We start from the raw sequence: 16,200 nt of genomic DNA, 5'->3' as shown, positions 1-16,200 counted from the left end.
CCGTGTGTTTCACTTATTTTCCAATTTGCCTTTGAATTTGTCTGCCAAAAGTCATTTTCCGAATTTTTTTTGTGAAGCCTGCATTTGCGGCTATATTCAAAAACGTTTATAAATTCACCTGAAAATATTTCCTCAGTATTGATTACTACGGAATTTGATTTATAAACAATTACAGAGTGTTGAGAAGTTCTGTTTAATATTTTCTTTAACAAGATTTATTTCTGTGATTAATTCGACAATTGAATACATTCATAGTATCAGATGCAAGTCAAACGCATTTTAAATCCGGACGAAGATGGCGCAGTTGATAAAAACGATGCCTCTCTTACTTCTTGAGGATGCAGCTTTTTACTTGGCCTAGTAAAAGCTTGTTTGACAGCGGCGGTCGCCGGTCTCGTATGAATGACCATGATATTGGTTGAGGACTGAGGAATGAGCATTCTTTGGATAATCAAGGATGGCAAAAGACGGGACGGAATTACTCGCTCTCACCTACCGATTATTAGATCGGGGATGGTTTCCAAGATAACTTCGGAGATTTCAACTGTATAACATAGAGGAATGAGCATTAGAGTGATATTCAAGGATCGTAAAAGAATAGTCGAACTTAATCACTCGCACTTACAGTTTACTCGGGTCCATAGTGGTTTGCTCACCATCAGGCTCTATAAATGTATGTCTGGTCATTTCTTTGGCATCATTGTACTACGTAATGATTTCATGGAGTATGTATCGAGAGGAAACGGTGAACATAGCAGATTGAACGTGCGACTGCGCATGCGCGACCTTCGTCGAATTCCCAACTGCTGTCAAACTAGGGTTATACACGTGACACGATCTTTTTTTAGCTTGTTAAGCAGATATCGAATAGTTGATATAGTGATTTGGAAAGGCTGAATAAACGATCATTGTTAAGAGAGTGATGTTTCATGACTGTTACGAGTCATCGGGACAGCATTATATCAATTCGCCATTTGGCGCGGGCGAGTTTAACATCTCACGACTCGTTTCGAGTAAGTTGGCTCGCCTGTCTTGCAGACGAAACTGTTGCCACGGTACTATCAAACCCACCAATGGGTTTCGATTATCATGCGCATGCGAGGTCAGTCAATCTGTTTGCTAAGTCTCACTCTTTTCTCTCGTAGGTATACATATAAGTAAAACTTTCATCAGCTTGAGAAAGTTGCGATTTGATTGAGTAGAATGAAGGTTCTTGAAGCCAAACATAAATCGGAATGATGTTACTCAGTGTAAAAATTTTGGATTCACCGAAATTCAATTGTTCATTCTGCCAACCAGCGGCAGAGTATAGTAGACAGAACACCATTGTGAAAAAAAGTACAGCGACGGTGAATTTCATCTTTGAATAAGTTAAAGTTCTGCCGCAGATACTTCTTAATGACTAACTCAAGTCGTGCGTTCCGTATAATTTATACACATTTCACGATCTTCAAATTCATTGGACGGGTTGACACAAGTGCAATTCCAGAAAAGTGAATTTACTGCAAAAACAATGTAACTAAGATAAATATAACACGACGGCCAGAGTAGATATACTTATTATTATTACATTTAGCACGCAGTTTAACGATTTCATTTTTCGAAGCAAAATAAGAACCAATGGATTGATTCACTCTTTAACCAAAAGACTAAAAATTGAGCAAAAGTGTACAACTGATTCTAATTGCCTAAGTTCACACAGTATCTCAAAGTCTTCAATATAACTAAACTCTCAACATGGCAGTTGGTGATCAAAATTTATGGTTAGAAAAAATTATACTCGAAAAACTGCAGTATTGAACCTGACTGTGGATGCTTAGTTTTTGAATCGTGTTAAAATGGATCCAGTTATAATAGCGCATGGCGGAATAGAATTCCAGCATTCTGGATCATCGACTAGCCGTAAACAAGTTGCGCTGAACAACGCGGTTCTTCAAGGATATGCCGCAATTTGTGATGGAAAATCGTCAGTCGAGGCAGTTGAAATGACGATAAGTATCCTGGAAGATGATCAACACTTCAATGCTGGCTACGGATCAGTTTTCAATGTTGATGGTGAGGTTGAACTTGACGCGGGAATGATGAACGGCACAACCCTGAAGGTAAGGCAGAGTGAGCCCTCTGAACGTTGCCATTGGCGTAATTCATTCATTGAAAATTTAATTTTCGCTATTCCAACATGCTTCAATTATTTATGAGACGGTAGTCGAGATTCATGTAGTGATTATGAATTATGGAGTAACATTCCAATTACGAAGGCATAGTTGACTCATATTTGACTCCTTCTATTGCGGGGAAAATGAAGTCGACTAATTTAGAAAGATACAAAAATAACTGTTTGTGAAGCTAATAGTTTACTGTACATATAATCAGCTAGTATTCTCGTTCAGTTGTCAATTCCCAAGGGATCGAAAATCTAAATTATTGTATTTTCAAGTGGTGAATATTTCGAATGAATATGAATGTCAAAATGTCCAAGTTTTATAAGTAATATATAATGTTTTCGCTGTCCTTTTCGATTCCATCAGGATAAAAATTGTAGGAAAACTCTCCTGGAAATTGATTCGAAGACGAATGCATTTTGTCTTCCAAGAATCGCGGAAAAATATGGCTAACTCCTTTGAATTTCTTTTCGCAATACTTGGCGAATCGTGAGAAGCGCTAGGAAAATGTGATCTTTCTGTAGAATTGTTAGGATCAATTGATACAGTCTCCACTTTTTTACAGTTGCTTTATCGGAAGTGGATATAATTGCAAGCTAAAAACGCAACAATTTTCAAAAGCTTTAATCATCAATTGATTATTTGACAGAAAAATGATTTCAATTACATTGTTCATAGTTAAGTTTTCTTCATTCATCCAAATTCATCGCCACTTTGAATACCTTATAGAAAAAATGTGGAGCGTCTGAGATGTTCATTTCTCATTTTAAATTCCAAAAAACGAAACAATAATGTTAGTCATGTTTCAAAAAACATCTTGATTACAATCTAGTATCGACCTGCAGAGTGATCGTTTCGCGCCATAACAGTAATTGCCAGCAACACTGTATTCACTCATGGATATTCACAAAAAAAAATATTCCAGGTTGGTTCCGTCGGTGCCATAAAAGACATTGCTCATCCGATAACCCTTGCGAAGCAAGTGATGGAGTTGACCGAGCATTCGTTACTGATTGGCAAGGGGGCGCAAAAATTTGCAGCGGGATTAAAAGTCGAGAAGCTTCTTCGCGGCAGGCTCACGAATTTCCACCTGCAATCAAGAGATCGGCAGGATACCGGAATTCCAGAATCATGTACCGTTGGTGTGGTCGCTATTGATGCCGAGGGACGATGCGCTGTCGGATCCTCTTCCGGTGGCGGAAGTGGCAAGATGGCGGGGAGAGTCGGTTCCTCGGCGATAGTCGGTGCCGGTTTTTACGCCGATTCGTCGATTGGCGGTTGCGTCGCTACTGGACACGGAGAATCCATAATGCAGTCCTGCCTCTGTTTCAATCTTGTCGGTCAAATGTCGCTCCAAGCAAAACGCGGGCAGTTAGCCATGCTAGCGGTCAAGAACGTGGTCGAAACCGCCACGAGGAGGTTCAAAAAATCAGTCGGAATCGTTGCCTTGGATTCTGACGGAGAATTTGGTGTCGCTTTTTCTGCACCCAGAATGCCTTGGGCCTACTGTCGCCGAGGGGAATTGCGATTTGGTGCAGAATCGGGCGAAAATTACGTCAAAGATGTGTTAGAGGGGTTTAACATATCCGCAGACGTCATCTGACTGACGAAAATATAATAGCTACTCATGATTCGTAGTCATCTTCAAGTATCTGTCTGTCGAATTTTGTACTACATATCAACTCGATGTGACAAAAGAGAAGCATAACTACTTGCACTAGGTTTTATTTGGTGGATGTCGATGCAAAATTTACTCATTAAAGATCAGCTGATAATCCGATGCGACGCCATATTGCTTAACTGTAAGAAAACAAAAAAACCGGCAAGTCGTAAAAACGAACAAAATAAATTTCAAGCTCATTTTTTATATTTTAGAATATCTAAACGTGATTGATTATAAGATGTGTGGAAAACATCGATCAGTAAGAAACGCAGTTTCAATGTTACATTTTTTAATAGTTCAATTCTGATTTGACGTTAATCGAATGAAAAGATTTTAGAAAATTTTTCACTGAATACAAATCTTTTTACCTACTGTCATCCAAGCCAATTGAACGAAGATTCAAATTGTTTCTAAATAATTTATCCTCTTTACAACTCAGTTTCAAATGATCATAAATGTACGAAAATATGAAATGAATGTAATCGATGAATTAATACGGCTGTTTTCTTTTCTCTATTGAATTATAAAATCTGCTTAAAACTGTATTAGGAACAACAACCTAATTTAAAGAAATAATAAATTATACACCTCACGAAACTACGATTTCATTTTTATTGTAAGAGCTCTTCCCTTCAGTTTGTATAAATTGGAAATTTCTAAGCTAGTCATGCAGTTAGATTTCTTAAAGTAATGTATCACTCGATTTATGGCGTTGACTGTATCAGTAGCCGTAACTTCGATTTCATCTTCGCAGGTAATTTCGTCATCTAAAAAATGCACAACACAAATGAAAATCTCGTGAATTTTGAGTTTTGAAAGTTTTCCACGAAATGTTAAAAAAGAGCTTATTACCGTTAGTTGCATCCTCGTTTCGTTGGCTCAAAACCATTTGAATGATTTCATCGTCGGTCATCATTGTCGACGATTTAGCTTCCATATTCTCATAAGCAATCCATTCATTGACTTGATTCTCAGTCAAATTTTTGTACTCGTCAACTCGCCGCAGAGCACAGAGAATTTCGGAAGAAGTTATCATCTGAGAGGAAGTGTTCCGCGCATTTTGATTCTCCTCTGGAATTCCCGGCAGGAGCTTTTCCCAGCACCTACTCATGCTGCTTGGACTGATTTCTTCCCACGCGTCATTGACCCAGTGAATGACCTCACGTAAATTGACTGATCTCGAATATCGGATCACATCGATTCCATCCTCCCAAGCATTGACGACGGACGTAACCAGCGCATGCTTGAAGTGGATTCTTAGGGTTTGAAAAATTCCCTGTTCCATCGGCTGCAGGAGTGAAGAAGCAGCTGCACTTACCGGCAGAAAATGTGTCTTTATATCGCCGAAGGATGCTTTGATGGCTAAATGGGACGACGCGTTATCGACGATCAGTATCGCATTAAGCGGTAAGCTTCTTTCCGTTAAAAATCCGGCTACGCGAGTGACGAATTCTTTTTCGAACCATTCGTTGAAAATCTTACGATTCAGCCTGGCCTTTTGCTGGCTCGCATAAAATACCGGAATATTACTCGACTGGATATTTTTGAGAGATCTTGGTTTTTCCCACCTTCCAATCACGACCAAAGGCAGCTTCAAACTGCCGTCAGAATTACTGCAAGCCATAACCGTCACACGTTCATTGTTGATTTTTTTCAACTCTTGCTGTTCCTCGATTTTTTTCCCGGTTTCTTGATCCGGGAGCATTTTATAATTTAAAACGGTCTCATCGCAGTTGAATATCTGGCATCTTGATAGCGAATTTCTGTTTATTAACTTCGATAGTTCGATTATACATTGTTCAACTGCGTTCGCGTCTGACGGTTTCTTTTCTCCACTTATCGACAGTTCTCGAATGTTGTATCTTTTCTTCCACTTACTGAACCATCCGTTGCTCGCCGAAAAGTTCTTTTTACCATCCAATAGTTTGTTTAGAATCCGGGCTTTTGCTGAATGTGATATAATATAAAAATATAATAGTTATGTAGGAATATAACAGTAATAAAATAATGAAGATCCGATAAACTTCTCGGTTATATCGATAAGTTGAAATTTTCACACTTCCGTATAGACATAAATACTAATTGTATGGCGGGAAAATTGAGATATTAACAGAAAGTTAATGATCTAACAGACTCGTTAATTTTTCGAAGAAAACAATCACTGTACCGATGTTATTTAATGATTTTCGGGAAGTTTGTGACGCAAAATTGTGTCGACAATATTTAAAAAAGTGTACATGGAAAAAAATGTTCACCTTTCAAAACAGGACCAGTAACAGGAATTCCTGATATCCTATTTTCATTGTACCAAATGAATAATGCCTCTCCCAAATGCGGGTTATCTTCGGTGCGTATTTTCTTATGGCTTGAGCACGTGTTATTCTTGCTCCAAAATTCCCTCAACTTGTCTTCATCGTGTATCCATTTTCTCAAAGTACTTTCGCCAATATTATATTCTTGGCAAATGGCGTACCTCGATTTGTTCCCACATTTGATGTTATTCAGTATGTCAATCTTCTGCTTCAGTGTAAAATTGTTCAATTTTCGTTTCGTTGAATTACCGTCGCAGTCCATCACTGCAACACTATATTGTTTGATTCAGATCATTAGATCTGATGGTAAGAGAAAAATAACGAAAATACTAGGCGATATATGTCCGCAAACAAATGGTAAGCGATATCCGCTCTCTCAACGAGAGCTCTCTTAGCGAAAACTGACTGTGTTGGGTTACTCCGAAGGTCATCGGCGGCCATTTTAAATGCCCAAAGCTACGTTCTGCATCGCAAACATCGGCGTTAAAAGTCCTACTGCTTCTTGACCGACCAAAATTATGTATTCTATAATTTTTTTAAATGTTTGTCATCGAAGAGATGAGAACAGTGCCGATTGAAGGTGAGATAATTGGTGAAACTGAGAGAATGCTTACTTTTATTGCAGTATGTTTCCTTATACCTGTGATCGCGCGAATCTATATAGCAAATTCCTATTTTCTATTCCGTGTAAAGTGCAAGGAATTATGAAAGTTCAGAATTTTTTAATTTGACGATAAGAACTTAGGACGTACACAATTAATATGTGCAAGCTAATTAATAGTCTTCGAAGCATTGCAAACAGCAGGTATTTTTACAGAAAGTATTGTTTTATGGATGCGTGAGAATATCTCGACGTTCCGTAAGTTTTCTACATTTTAAAAACTATCTAAAGCACGTAAGAAGAAATAATTTGATGAACTGCAATGATTATTACAGCCTCGGTCGGTCAAGACGGAGTTTTGAGTTCTGTTATAGCGACGTCATTGTCTGAAGGGTTTGTAATAGTGTTTTCCATAGTGAACATTATCAACCGCTCATTTTCGCATTTTTTGCATACGCATTTTTGCGAAATAGTAAACATGACTCGGCTGGTAAGAGTAGAACTATTGTACGCGCTTAAATAGCCAGATCTTGAGAACCAACGTTTTTGGAACGGGACATGGAATGGTCAATAACGGTAAAAAAGGGGTGCTACCTAATATTCCGTAAGCCGTATGCACACTATGCAGAATAAAAGATCCATTCCATAGCACAGCGCGCACATGCGCTTTGGCGTCTGGATCTGCGCTTGCATATCTGATTACAGTTAAATTAAAACTGCTAAAGCTGCGCAAGAGCCACGATGACATAGCCGAAGCAGAGTCTCCTTTAAATCTTTGAACCGAGAAACGTAAGAAGCATCTGTCTGATGTTTGCGCGAAAAAATAATGAAAATTGAGGCAAATGTGTGGTATAATAAGGAGATTTAAAACAGTCCTTAAAAGATAATCTGCAGGCGCTATGCGACGTAAAACGAAGTATAATTTACTCACCTGTAGCAGCAAGCGTGTTCTAGCCAATTGCAAAAAAATTTAAACAACGATTAGTCAATACGCAAATGACAGAAGCTGATAGCAATTTAATGAGTAATAAATAGTCGGTAAAGAAGAGAAAACAAAAACGACTCGAATTATGACAAAACAGAAGAAGGATCTTAAAGGATTTCAAGGTAATCCCATAATCTTACTGGATAACACAAGAATGATCTTATAGGTATATAAGTGTATTATACTTCTAACATTATCAATTTTTTAAACAAAAAATAACGGTCAGAATAACCATAATTCAATTACTCAACACAAATGTATTACAAAATTATCTTATATTCTTTCAGACATTTCTCTTCCAACTGCGATAATTCTGGTGATCGTGGCTTCTCTGTGTTTTGCAAATTCGTACGACGGTGAATTTGTATTCGACGATTCTGAGGCCATAGTGACAAATAAAGATGTTAAGGATGCTCCGATATACAAAATATTCGAGAACGATTTTTGGGGGACAAAGTTGTCGCACAAACAGAGTCACAAATCCTATCGCCCTCTGACGATACTCACGTTTAGGCATGCTTTTAGTATTTTCATTTTCCTTAATTTTACTTCTTTTTTGCATTGCATTTCTTTAAAATTAAAATTATACGAAAGGAAGTCTGCTGATTTTGCAGCAATGAGTTATTAACTTAAAATGAACCCTTGAGGATGAAGAAAGTCATGTTGAGTATCTCGGTTATAAATAAACTGTTATTTTTAAGTAAAAATAAATGTAGAACTTTCATAGGAACTTCTGACAACAGAAACATCATTGCGTAGATGGAATAGAACAAGTAATTTCTTTGAATTAATGACACCCAGAATTTGATCAAACATCTATATTTTGGTCTTTTTTTTTGACATTCTAAAATTTACACTATTGTTTTCTTATTTGAGGCGCCAGGAAAAGCTGAAATCAAACTGTTAAATTCTGATCTTTCAGGCTTCATTATCTCTTCAGAGGATATTTGGATCCCAGAGACTTTCACATAGTAAATGTGATACTCCACGTTCTGGTTTCTGTTCTCACTTTATTCCTGTACAATATATTGATCGGTGAGAATTCTGGAAATGTAGCTTTCTATGCTGCAACATTGTTCGCTGTCCATCCTGTTCACGCAGAGGCGGTAAGCTCTTCCTCAATATTTTCCATCATGTTTCCAAACAATATTGTGCTACAAGTTACAAAAAAAAACTCACAGGTGACTTATTTTCAGGTCGCAGGTATCGTCGGGAGAGCAGACATGCTTTGCGCGGTGTTCATGTGGATATCAATTTTGTTATACCAAAAGTCAATACTCGCCGAAGGATCGTTCGCCAAATGGATGAACATGACTATGAGTATGTTATGTATAATGACGTCGATGCTTTGCAAAGAAACTGGAATAACTGCGATTGTAAGTGTGATTGCATTCACTGCGAAAGCTTAATAAGGGTGAATCGATTTTTTTGTCTGAATCAAAACTTAGGAGCAGAGAAAAAACCGTTTGAAAACTCTCTAGCAGTGATATTTATGTAAATGACGGTTGATATCACATAGTAGAGACGTAGTTCCATTCGAGTTCACCATAACTAGTGGAAACATCGCTGCTGGAGATTTGTTAAACAGTTGTTACTTTTTTCCTAACTTTGGATTTGCCCAGCAATTTTCATTTTCAAGAATGCATCTTCAGTACTGTTTCAAGTTCAGAAAAAATATAAAAACAAAGTTTAAGGAGAAATTTGTTTTCATGTTTAACAGTACAAGATATGCATCTTTAATAAAAGACTAGCAGATAGCTTTTGCTCTTTTTCAACACCAAAATTGTTTAAAACAGTTAATTTTCAACTCTGTTTTTCGATTTAAGGGCATATGCTGCGTTTATGATCTAGTCGTCGTCAATAAATTATTACCAATCGATATGGTGAGGTGTCTGAGACAGGTGTGTTCAGGCGAGACGAGAGAGTCTTTAGCAGTCAAGTACGCGGCTCTTGTTCGGCGCATGAAGACACTATCGATAGCCGGATTTTTCCTGCTCTTACTCAGATTCAGTATAATGGGATTTTCCCCGCCACGGTTTCAACCGGTTGATAATCCTGCTTCTTTTGTCGAACCATTACCGATGCGCGTGAGTCTCTGCGTCAAACAACTATATATTCAAGTAACACCAATGCAAATGAGCATAAAATAATCTTGTAACAATTTTTCAAAAGGTACTTAACTTCAATTATATATATAGCCTGAACGCATGGTTACTCCTGTGTCCCGAGTGGCTCTCTTTTGACTGGGCGATGGGCTGCGTTCCGCTAATTAATGGTTTGGACGTGAGGATCCTTGCTGTTTTTACTTTGTGGATCGTTCTCGGATCTTTCTGCTACCATGTTTCGGCCAAAAAGCACAGCGAACAGTTGAGGTAACCTTTTTTTTATCCTTTACGTACACTCAATTTATTCACGATTATTATTGACTGACAATATTTGCCAGATGCAATTTTTTTTTCCTTCTCAACTCGGAGAGTTGTAGATGATCTTTTTCAATTGATTGATTAATCAGCCTTTTCGGTTGATCGATCTTTCGATTAATTGATCCTTTCAAATGCTCGTACAATCGATTAATCGAGTCTTTCAATTGAATTTTTTCGATTAATTGAATAATCACGCAGTCTTAGAAACTATTCTTTGACAAGAAAAAATGGCATTTTAAAAAATAATATACAATATAATTCAACAACACAGTTACAATCAAAATGGCTTCCAGAATCAAACCATCGTATCACAATTACAGAATATCCGATTCAAAGACACTGACTTTTTCTGATATAATCTTAAAATATCTTAAAAATAATTCGTCACAGACTCAGTTCTGAAGTAAGATACGTTTTTGGGACAAAATAACTTGTGAATGGCAAAGGAACTGATTGAGTATTTGCGAGACAAGGGCTAACTCAATTCAAAGACTTCGTCATACCCCAAAAACTAATTAACACCGATTTTTAATAATAATCTATCTTTTGCGATGAGGAAACAGTTACAAAAAAATTTATTTGCCACCATCACAGGTTACAGGTTCAATCCTCTTCTTGTTTTTCAGCCCCACGATAATGGGACTCGCTTTACTGATGATACCGTTCCTTCCAGCGACAAACCTGTTTTTCAAGGTCGGTTTCGTTCTTGCGGAAAGGACGCTATATATACCTTCGGCAGGTTTCTGCTTGCTATTTGCAATCGGATTTCAGCGTCTGATGGAGCAATGCAACGGCTGCAGCAGAATACTTTTGTCGCTGTACTTCGTTCTGCTGGCGGTCTTCTTTGCACGTTCCTGGATCAGAAGCACCGAATGGAAAACGGAAAAAACGTTGTTCCGATCAGCCCTGAATGTCTGTCCGTTGAATGCAAAGGTTCACTACAACGTCGCCAAGAATGCTGCAGACAAAGGCGATTCGGCTCACGCTGAAATCGAGTACAATGAGGCTTTAAGGTGCAATTCGATTTGGCGTGAAACGTTCTATTAGAAAGACAGGTGTAATTCAAAAATTTGAAAGCAAAGATCTTCAAACTGTTTTAAATTTGCGGTCACAAACCATTTAAGAGTACTTAGAATAATTTCATTGTTCGTAAAACATCATTTCGATTTGAATTCATTTGCAATGTCATCGTTCTGATGTTGGAAAGTGCGCTATGGTCACCTAGGACTTAGGATCGACGGAATTCAAAATTCTCAAAAAATTCTGAACAATCGTGTGTTAGATAGTTTTGAGGAATTACTATCCCGAATCTCGTCAATACTCTTAAACCGGTCATGTTACACCGCAATTTTTTGTCTTTCAGACTTCATCCTGAATATGCTCAAGCTATGAATAACTTGGGTAATTTGCTCAAGGATCGACAGAGATATTATGAAGCGGAAAAACTACTCAAGAGAGCCGTAGAGATACAGTAGGTAGAAAAAAAAAGAAAGAGAAGTTACATCTTTCGATGGAATTAACATCTTTAACTGATTTTAAATTTCAGATCGGATTTCGCAGCGGCTTGGATGAATTACGGAATTGTATTGGCTGCGTTAAAGAAACCCGAGGAATCGGAGAAAAGTTATTTAACTGCTCTTTCTCATAGATCGAAATACCCAGATTGCTATTACAATCTTGGCGTCTTGGTAAGAATGTTTTAGCAATTGTTCAAACTTCTTTTCCTTTTCCTTTTAAACTCAGGAAATGTTTAAATTATTTTTTTGAGAATAGTTTTTTTAACGAGTAGAATGTTTTATTTAGCCGAAAGTTCTACTCAAAATTCTGTTCAAATTAGACTAAATTCAATTGCCGCTCGAATCAAAGAAGTTTTGCGATATATCGTTTGGATAAATGATTGTTTGTTTTCAGTATTTGGAACAAAGACAATATGACAAGGCTCTGAAGGCCTGGGAAAATGCGACTAGACAAAAACCAAATCATAAACGTGCATGGACGAATACAATTTTGCTGCTGGACGATTTAGGCAAGAATTGAATATGTACAAAAGTATAGAGAAAAGAGAGATATGGATAAAAAAAAATCGGGATTATATTGTTCATAAATATTTGTCACAAATTAAATTTTCATTCAAAATTCTACTCTACTCAGGTCACGGGGATAAAGCGTTATCAGTTGGTAACAAAGCGTTGAAGTATCTGCCAGACGAGGCTTCGATATATTTCAATATCGGTAACATACTTGGTAAGGCGGGCAAGTTCGAGGAAGCAGAGAAGCAATTTAATAACGCGATTTCGCGAGATTCGTCAAATGCAAACTTCTACACAAATTTGGGTGAGTGATTTGTATGGAATGAATAAATACACCATAGAGAAATGACCAGAAATAGAAAGATAACGAGGCGTGATCCAATTTTCAATCAGGCGTCCTTTACCACCGATGGAACAAGCGCCAGAAAGCGAAAAGAATGTACAAAAAAGCCTTAGAAATAAATCCGAATTTGCAAAGTGCAAAGGACAACTTGAAGAAGCTGAGAATCGGATGATTTTTTTTATTTATTGAAACGATGTACTGGACGTAAATAAAAGCAGATATACGCGATTTGGGTTATTTTTTTATTTAGAAACCCATTTTTGACAAGGTTGAAATTAGTAACCAAACGTCAAATGGAAATCTGTCTTAAAATATTTTTTAAGGACTTTGAAGGAGTCAAGTTTCCAAAATGTGAGAACGTCTCACTATATTATTGTTTACTGAATTTGATATTCATGATTAAAGTTTTGAAATACCAATTTTTCTGAAAAAAATTCATGGTTACATAAATTTCACGATCTTGAACTTCGCTTTTTGTCTTAAAGATTGGTTAAAGAATAAATAAATTAATGCAGGCTTACCCAAATAGTTAAATACTTCGAGAACAAGTTAGCAGGATTTCTCTTCAGTCCTGAGCAACGTCGCTGAAAGGCACTGGATAAGCCAAGAAATTGCCAATCTTTTCACCGTTGATGTAATTGAAGGAATGAAAACAAGTTGTGCAAAAGTAACAAGGATCGTGGGGCAGCCTGTCGTTATCTGTCGTTATCCAGGACGCTGCGAACACTCCGCAGACCATGCAATACTTCGTTGAACTCGCTCGCATTCTGTGGATTCTCGGGTAGCTGGATATGGTCAAATTGTCCGATGGGCCGATCAGCCTAAGGATATCAGACATAATGGAAAGAGATTAATTTTCGATAAGAACGTTTCAAAGACTGAAGCTTTTCGAAAAGTCTTTTGCAAAAATCGTGAAACTAGAATTTGGGTAGCTAATAATGTGATTGAGGAAACTGAAGGCGCAAAATCGATGCTCGAAAGTAATAATAATGTGGTAAATTTGTTCGTGTTCACTTCACGATGGCTTATTTTTATTCAACCAATTATTTTCTACAAAGTGACTGGAACAGTTTGCTCTTTTTTTTTTTAATGACCGATTCAATATTGCAATTTGTTGATCAATGTATAATTCAATATTTAACAATACCTACCTGATGTGAAAAAAAAAAAGAAACAGTTCTTTCGTCACTTTATATAAAATAATAATCTTCTCAATAAAACGAGCCATCGTAAAGTGAAATGGAACGAATTTACGAGATTTTTAACAATATTGAAGTGATTTGAAATGAAGCATCGATGTCTACATTTTTTTTTCATTCTTACATGATAGAAATCTCACCTTAGTAATACAATAATTTGATAAATACTCAATGTACAATTGTCTAGTAATAAAGTTGATAGCAAGTATTATCTTCAGACATAAATTGATGTCTCATTCATCGAACGACATAAAAAAAAGTAAATAATACTTCTTTTTCTCAACTACATCAAAGTGAATTCATAGAGTTAATGAAAATTGCAGTTCCAATTCACCTGGCATCAGAAAACACAAGCAAATGCTCACAGGTTCCTTGATGCTGGTAGACCCAAGGGTAACCAAATTTTACGGAGAGTGAATTAATGGTGACGCTTTCCATTGATGCAGTTTTAAACGGTCCTAAATTCCGTTTCTTAGCCCATTCTCTGATCACTTCGCTGTTGTCCATGTTACTCGGGTCGCGAAAATCGTTGTAAAACGTGCTTTCAATGTAGAAAAATCCGGACTTATAAACGTCCTGGAAACAAAGGTACAAAAATATTATATGACGGACAGAAGACAATAGACTTCACGATTATTGCATTAAAGATTTCTATACTGGATAGAATGAGAACCATGAACATTAGAATTGGATCGAAAATACTAGATTATGCATTTTGAAGTTGCTAATTGTAAAAGTTTTTCTCGAATAGTTTTTTCTAATCTGCCAAGTTTTGATTCGTAGTCAAGCAATAACCGCTCACTTTAGCCTGTGGCTGCCTCGCCCCAGCATCTGGGTCGGCACTAACTTCTTTAGCTATGGATAAATCCGATGTGCACGATATGATGTCTCTGAGTTCAGCCAACGTTTGCGATCCAAGGATGGCTACAATGTGAGTGGTGAATATTTTGGACACATAGACACTGCTAATTCGATGCTGATGTACGAAAGGTGCATAAATACGGACAAAGACAAGCATCTCGTTTCCCGGCTCCATTAGAGAGTTGCATTTGAACGTCTCGACTTTTTCAGGTTCCTGTAAATAATTGCATTACAAGAAAAACAATTTAAAGCAAACAAGTATGTTAACATTCTTTTAAATTATAGTAAAATAATTTTGGATTTTCGACAAAAGGAAATTGATCGATTTGACTCACTATGCATATCTCGCTCCTGTATTTTAAACTGTGGACAAATGGTCGCTGAGGCAATTCTAATCTCTCTTTAAGCTTTGTCAGTGTTTCGAGATTGACGTCTTTCGGTATTTCTTTCACTTCGTACGTCCCTTTGCGATTGCCCAACCTTGTGTCATCGTATTTCTCAAAACTTTCGCCAGGTATCGTCAAATTTTCAATGCTGCAAAAAAAATCATGCTCGAGTCTTTGTCACATATTCGAAAGCTTATGATTTTAGATTCTCTTTTCATCTAAAACTATGTATATACACATCAATTTGAAAATTCTAACGCAAGATTCCAGCCTGTTCGCAAGGCTTGTATATTCTGTCCGGCGAGAAATTGATACAGTTATGAAGCCAAATACATTTACTTCGGGTCAGATGTGAAAATATTGTTGTGACTACGTTATGGGTATTATCAAAAAATTTCATTACATTTCTATCCGAGCTGCTCAATCAATTCTTGATTAATCTAGGAAACTAAATTGCTGTAAAGTTAGATTTAATATTAGATTAGTTTAGATAGAGGTAAAATTTTGAATCACGTTTGGTTAGGCTAAAATTGAATTAAATTAGTGCATTAAACTCGACAGAGTTCAGTGAATTGGTGTTGAGGTTAAATTTTGAATAAGGTTAGGATAGGTTACATTTAAGGATCCTAACGATTCAAGTTGTGTTTAATTACCTGCAATATTCAGATAATACTGCAAAGTCTTCGTCATTTACATCCATCTGCATTATTCCGAGGATCCCAGTTTTCTCATTTCTGCTTGACCTCAGTTCTGCCAAACTTTTGAGGTTAGTTAAATTATTGTATTCATCAAAGTATTGTGCCAAGTTCAGCTTCTCAGAACTGGTCTTGTTGTAGAATCCGTAAACCTCATCCATTCTTTAAAACTGACTGTTGTTGCTTACGGATTATTTTTTTCTCTGTTATTTGAGATATTTCGTGAGGATTGACAGCTAAACTGATGTTTGTAGTATTCTTTTTGGGAGACCCAACTCCGTTGACTCTAATGACGCGTAATTCTTCGACGATTCTTGAAGAATCGATTTTTGTGGCGTTGGATTGTTCGATTGTTATTTGAATCCTGATCATAGCAAGAAAAGGGTTTCAAAGATCGTAGCACCAAAAGCTCAGAAGATACGTTGAGAATTAGAAGCAACCAATTCGTTCTTTAATTTAATTCTATACGGGTTCCGTCAAATAGTAACACTGCAATATCAAACATATGGTTTCCTGCAGAGAGCCATTGCACTTTCGCGC

The 16,200-nt window shown here is 37.0% G+C and overlaps 4 protein-coding genes across 6 annotated transcripts; 2 read left to right on the top strand and 2 right to left on the bottom strand.

Moving 5' to 3' along the window:
• The first annotated feature begins 1,726 nt into the window (after positions 1-1,726).
• On the top strand, positions 1,727-4,217 carry LOC124411967 (isoaspartyl peptidase/L-asparaginase). The gene is made up of 2 exons (XM_046891556.1): positions 1,727-2,102; positions 3,088-4,217. The coding sequence occupies exons 1-2, from the start codon at positions 1,839-1,841 to the stop codon at positions 3,763-3,765; spliced, it is 942 nt and encodes a 313-aa protein (XP_046747512.1). The 5' UTR covers positions 1,727-1,838; the 3' UTR covers positions 3,766-4,217.
• Positions 4,218-4,422: 205 nt separating this feature from the next.
• Positions 4,423-6,558, bottom strand: LOC124411395 (jerky protein homolog-like). Its single transcript, XM_046890486.1, has 3 exons — positions 6,081-6,558; positions 4,678-5,772; positions 4,423-4,592 (listed from the first exon to the last, which is right to left on the bottom strand). Exons 1-3 carry the CDS (start codon positions 6,397-6,399, stop codon positions 4,423-4,425), a joined length of 1,584 nt encoding a protein of 527 aa, XP_046746442.1. The 5' UTR covers positions 6,400-6,558.
• Positions 6,559-7,442: 884 nt separating this feature from the next.
• LOC124411965 (protein O-mannosyl-transferase TMTC4) lies at positions 7,443-12,747 on the top strand. Of its 2 annotated transcripts, XM_046891552.1 has the most exons (12): positions 7,443-7,845; positions 8,011-8,236; positions 8,646-8,829; positions 8,920-9,099; positions 9,550-9,810; positions 9,896-10,095; positions 10,773-11,159; positions 11,510-11,617; positions 11,693-11,834; positions 12,058-12,172; positions 12,298-12,480; positions 12,570-12,747. In XM_046891552.1, the coding sequence occupies exons 1-12, from the start codon at positions 7,809-7,811 to the stop codon at positions 12,689-12,691; spliced, it is 2,145 nt and encodes a 714-aa protein (XP_046747508.1). In that variant the 5' UTR covers positions 7,443-7,808; the 3' UTR covers positions 12,692-12,747. The 2 variants fall into 2 exon arrangements, with proteins under 2 accessions (XP_046747508.1, XP_046747509.1); XM_046891553.1 differs by lacking the exon at positions 12,570-12,747 and having other exon boundaries at positions 12,058-12,195; positions 12,298-12,419.
• Positions 10,844-15,893, bottom strand: LOC124411966 (snRNA-activating protein complex subunit 3). Of its 2 annotated transcripts, none has more exons than XM_046891555.1 (6): positions 15,619-15,893; positions 14,915-15,113; positions 14,521-14,793; positions 14,053-14,294; positions 13,041-13,340; positions 10,844-11,131 (listed from the first exon to the last, which is right to left on the bottom strand). In XM_046891555.1, the coding sequence occupies exons 1-5, from the start codon at positions 15,819-15,821 to the stop codon at positions 13,085-13,087; spliced, it is 1,173 nt and encodes a 390-aa protein (XP_046747511.1). In that variant the 5' UTR covers positions 15,822-15,893; the 3' UTR covers positions 10,844-11,131; positions 13,041-13,084. The 2 variants fall into 2 exon arrangements, with proteins under 2 accessions (XP_046747511.1, XP_046747510.1); XM_046891554.1 differs by having other exon boundaries at positions 10,844-11,027; positions 13,042-13,340.
• Between the last annotated feature and the right edge of the window lie 307 nt (positions 15,894-16,200).

This window comes from Diprion similis, chromosome 10 (assembly GCF_021155765.1).
Source record: "Diprion similis isolate iyDipSimi1 chromosome 10, iyDipSimi1.1, whole genome shotgun sequence".
In the NCBI taxonomy this organism is placed as follows: domain Eukaryota; kingdom Metazoa; phylum Arthropoda; class Insecta; order Hymenoptera; family Diprionidae; genus Diprion; species Diprion similis.
Note: the sequence above shows the minus strand (reverse complement) of the source record. Positions and strands in the feature narration are given on the sequence as shown.

Excerpts from the sequence above, each read along its gene's own strand:
- LOC124411966 (XM_046891555.1), bottom strand. The coding sequence starts at position 15,821 with ATGGATGAGGTTTACGGATTCTACAACAAGACCAGTTCTGAGAAGCTG. Across the intron at positions 15,114-15,618 it reads GTATTATCTGAATATTGCAG|CATTGAAAATTTGACGATAC; the intron begins GTAATTAAACAC and ends TTTTTTTTGCAG. Across the intron at positions 14,794-14,914 it reads ACAGGAGCGAGATATGCATA|GAACCTGAAAAAGTCGAGAC; the intron begins GTGAGTCAAATC and ends AATTATTTACAG.
- LOC124411395 (XM_046890486.1), bottom strand. The coding sequence starts at position 6,399 with ATGGACTGCGACGGTAATTCAACGAAACGAAAATTGAACAATTTTACA. Across the intron at positions 5,773-6,080 it reads TACTGGTCCTGTTTTGAAAG|CAAAAGCCCGGATTCTAAAC; the intron begins GTGAACATTTTT and ends TATCACATTCAG. Across the intron at positions 4,593-4,677 it reads AAACGAGGATGCAACTAACG|ATGACGAAATTACCTGCGAA; the intron begins GTAATAAGCTCT and ends TGCATTTTTTAG.
- LOC124411967 (XM_046891556.1), top strand. The coding sequence starts at position 1,839 with ATGGATCCAGTTATAATAGCGCATGGCGGAATAGAATTCCAGCATTCT. Across the intron at positions 2,103-3,087 it reads TGAACGGCACAACCCTGAAG|GTTGGTTCCGTCGGTGCCAT; the intron begins GTAAGGCAGAGT and ends AAAATATTCCAG.
- LOC124411965 (XM_046891552.1), top strand. The coding sequence starts at position 7,809 with ATGACAAAACAGAAGAAGGATCTTAAAGGATTTCAAG. Across the intron at positions 9,100-9,549 it reads AAACTGGAATAACTGCGATT|GGCATATGCTGCGTTTATGA; the intron begins GTAAGTGTGATT and ends TTTCGATTTAAG. Across the intron at positions 9,811-9,895 it reads TCGAACCATTACCGATGCGC|GTACTTAACTTCAATTATAT; the intron begins GTGAGTCTCTGC and ends ATTTTTCAAAAG.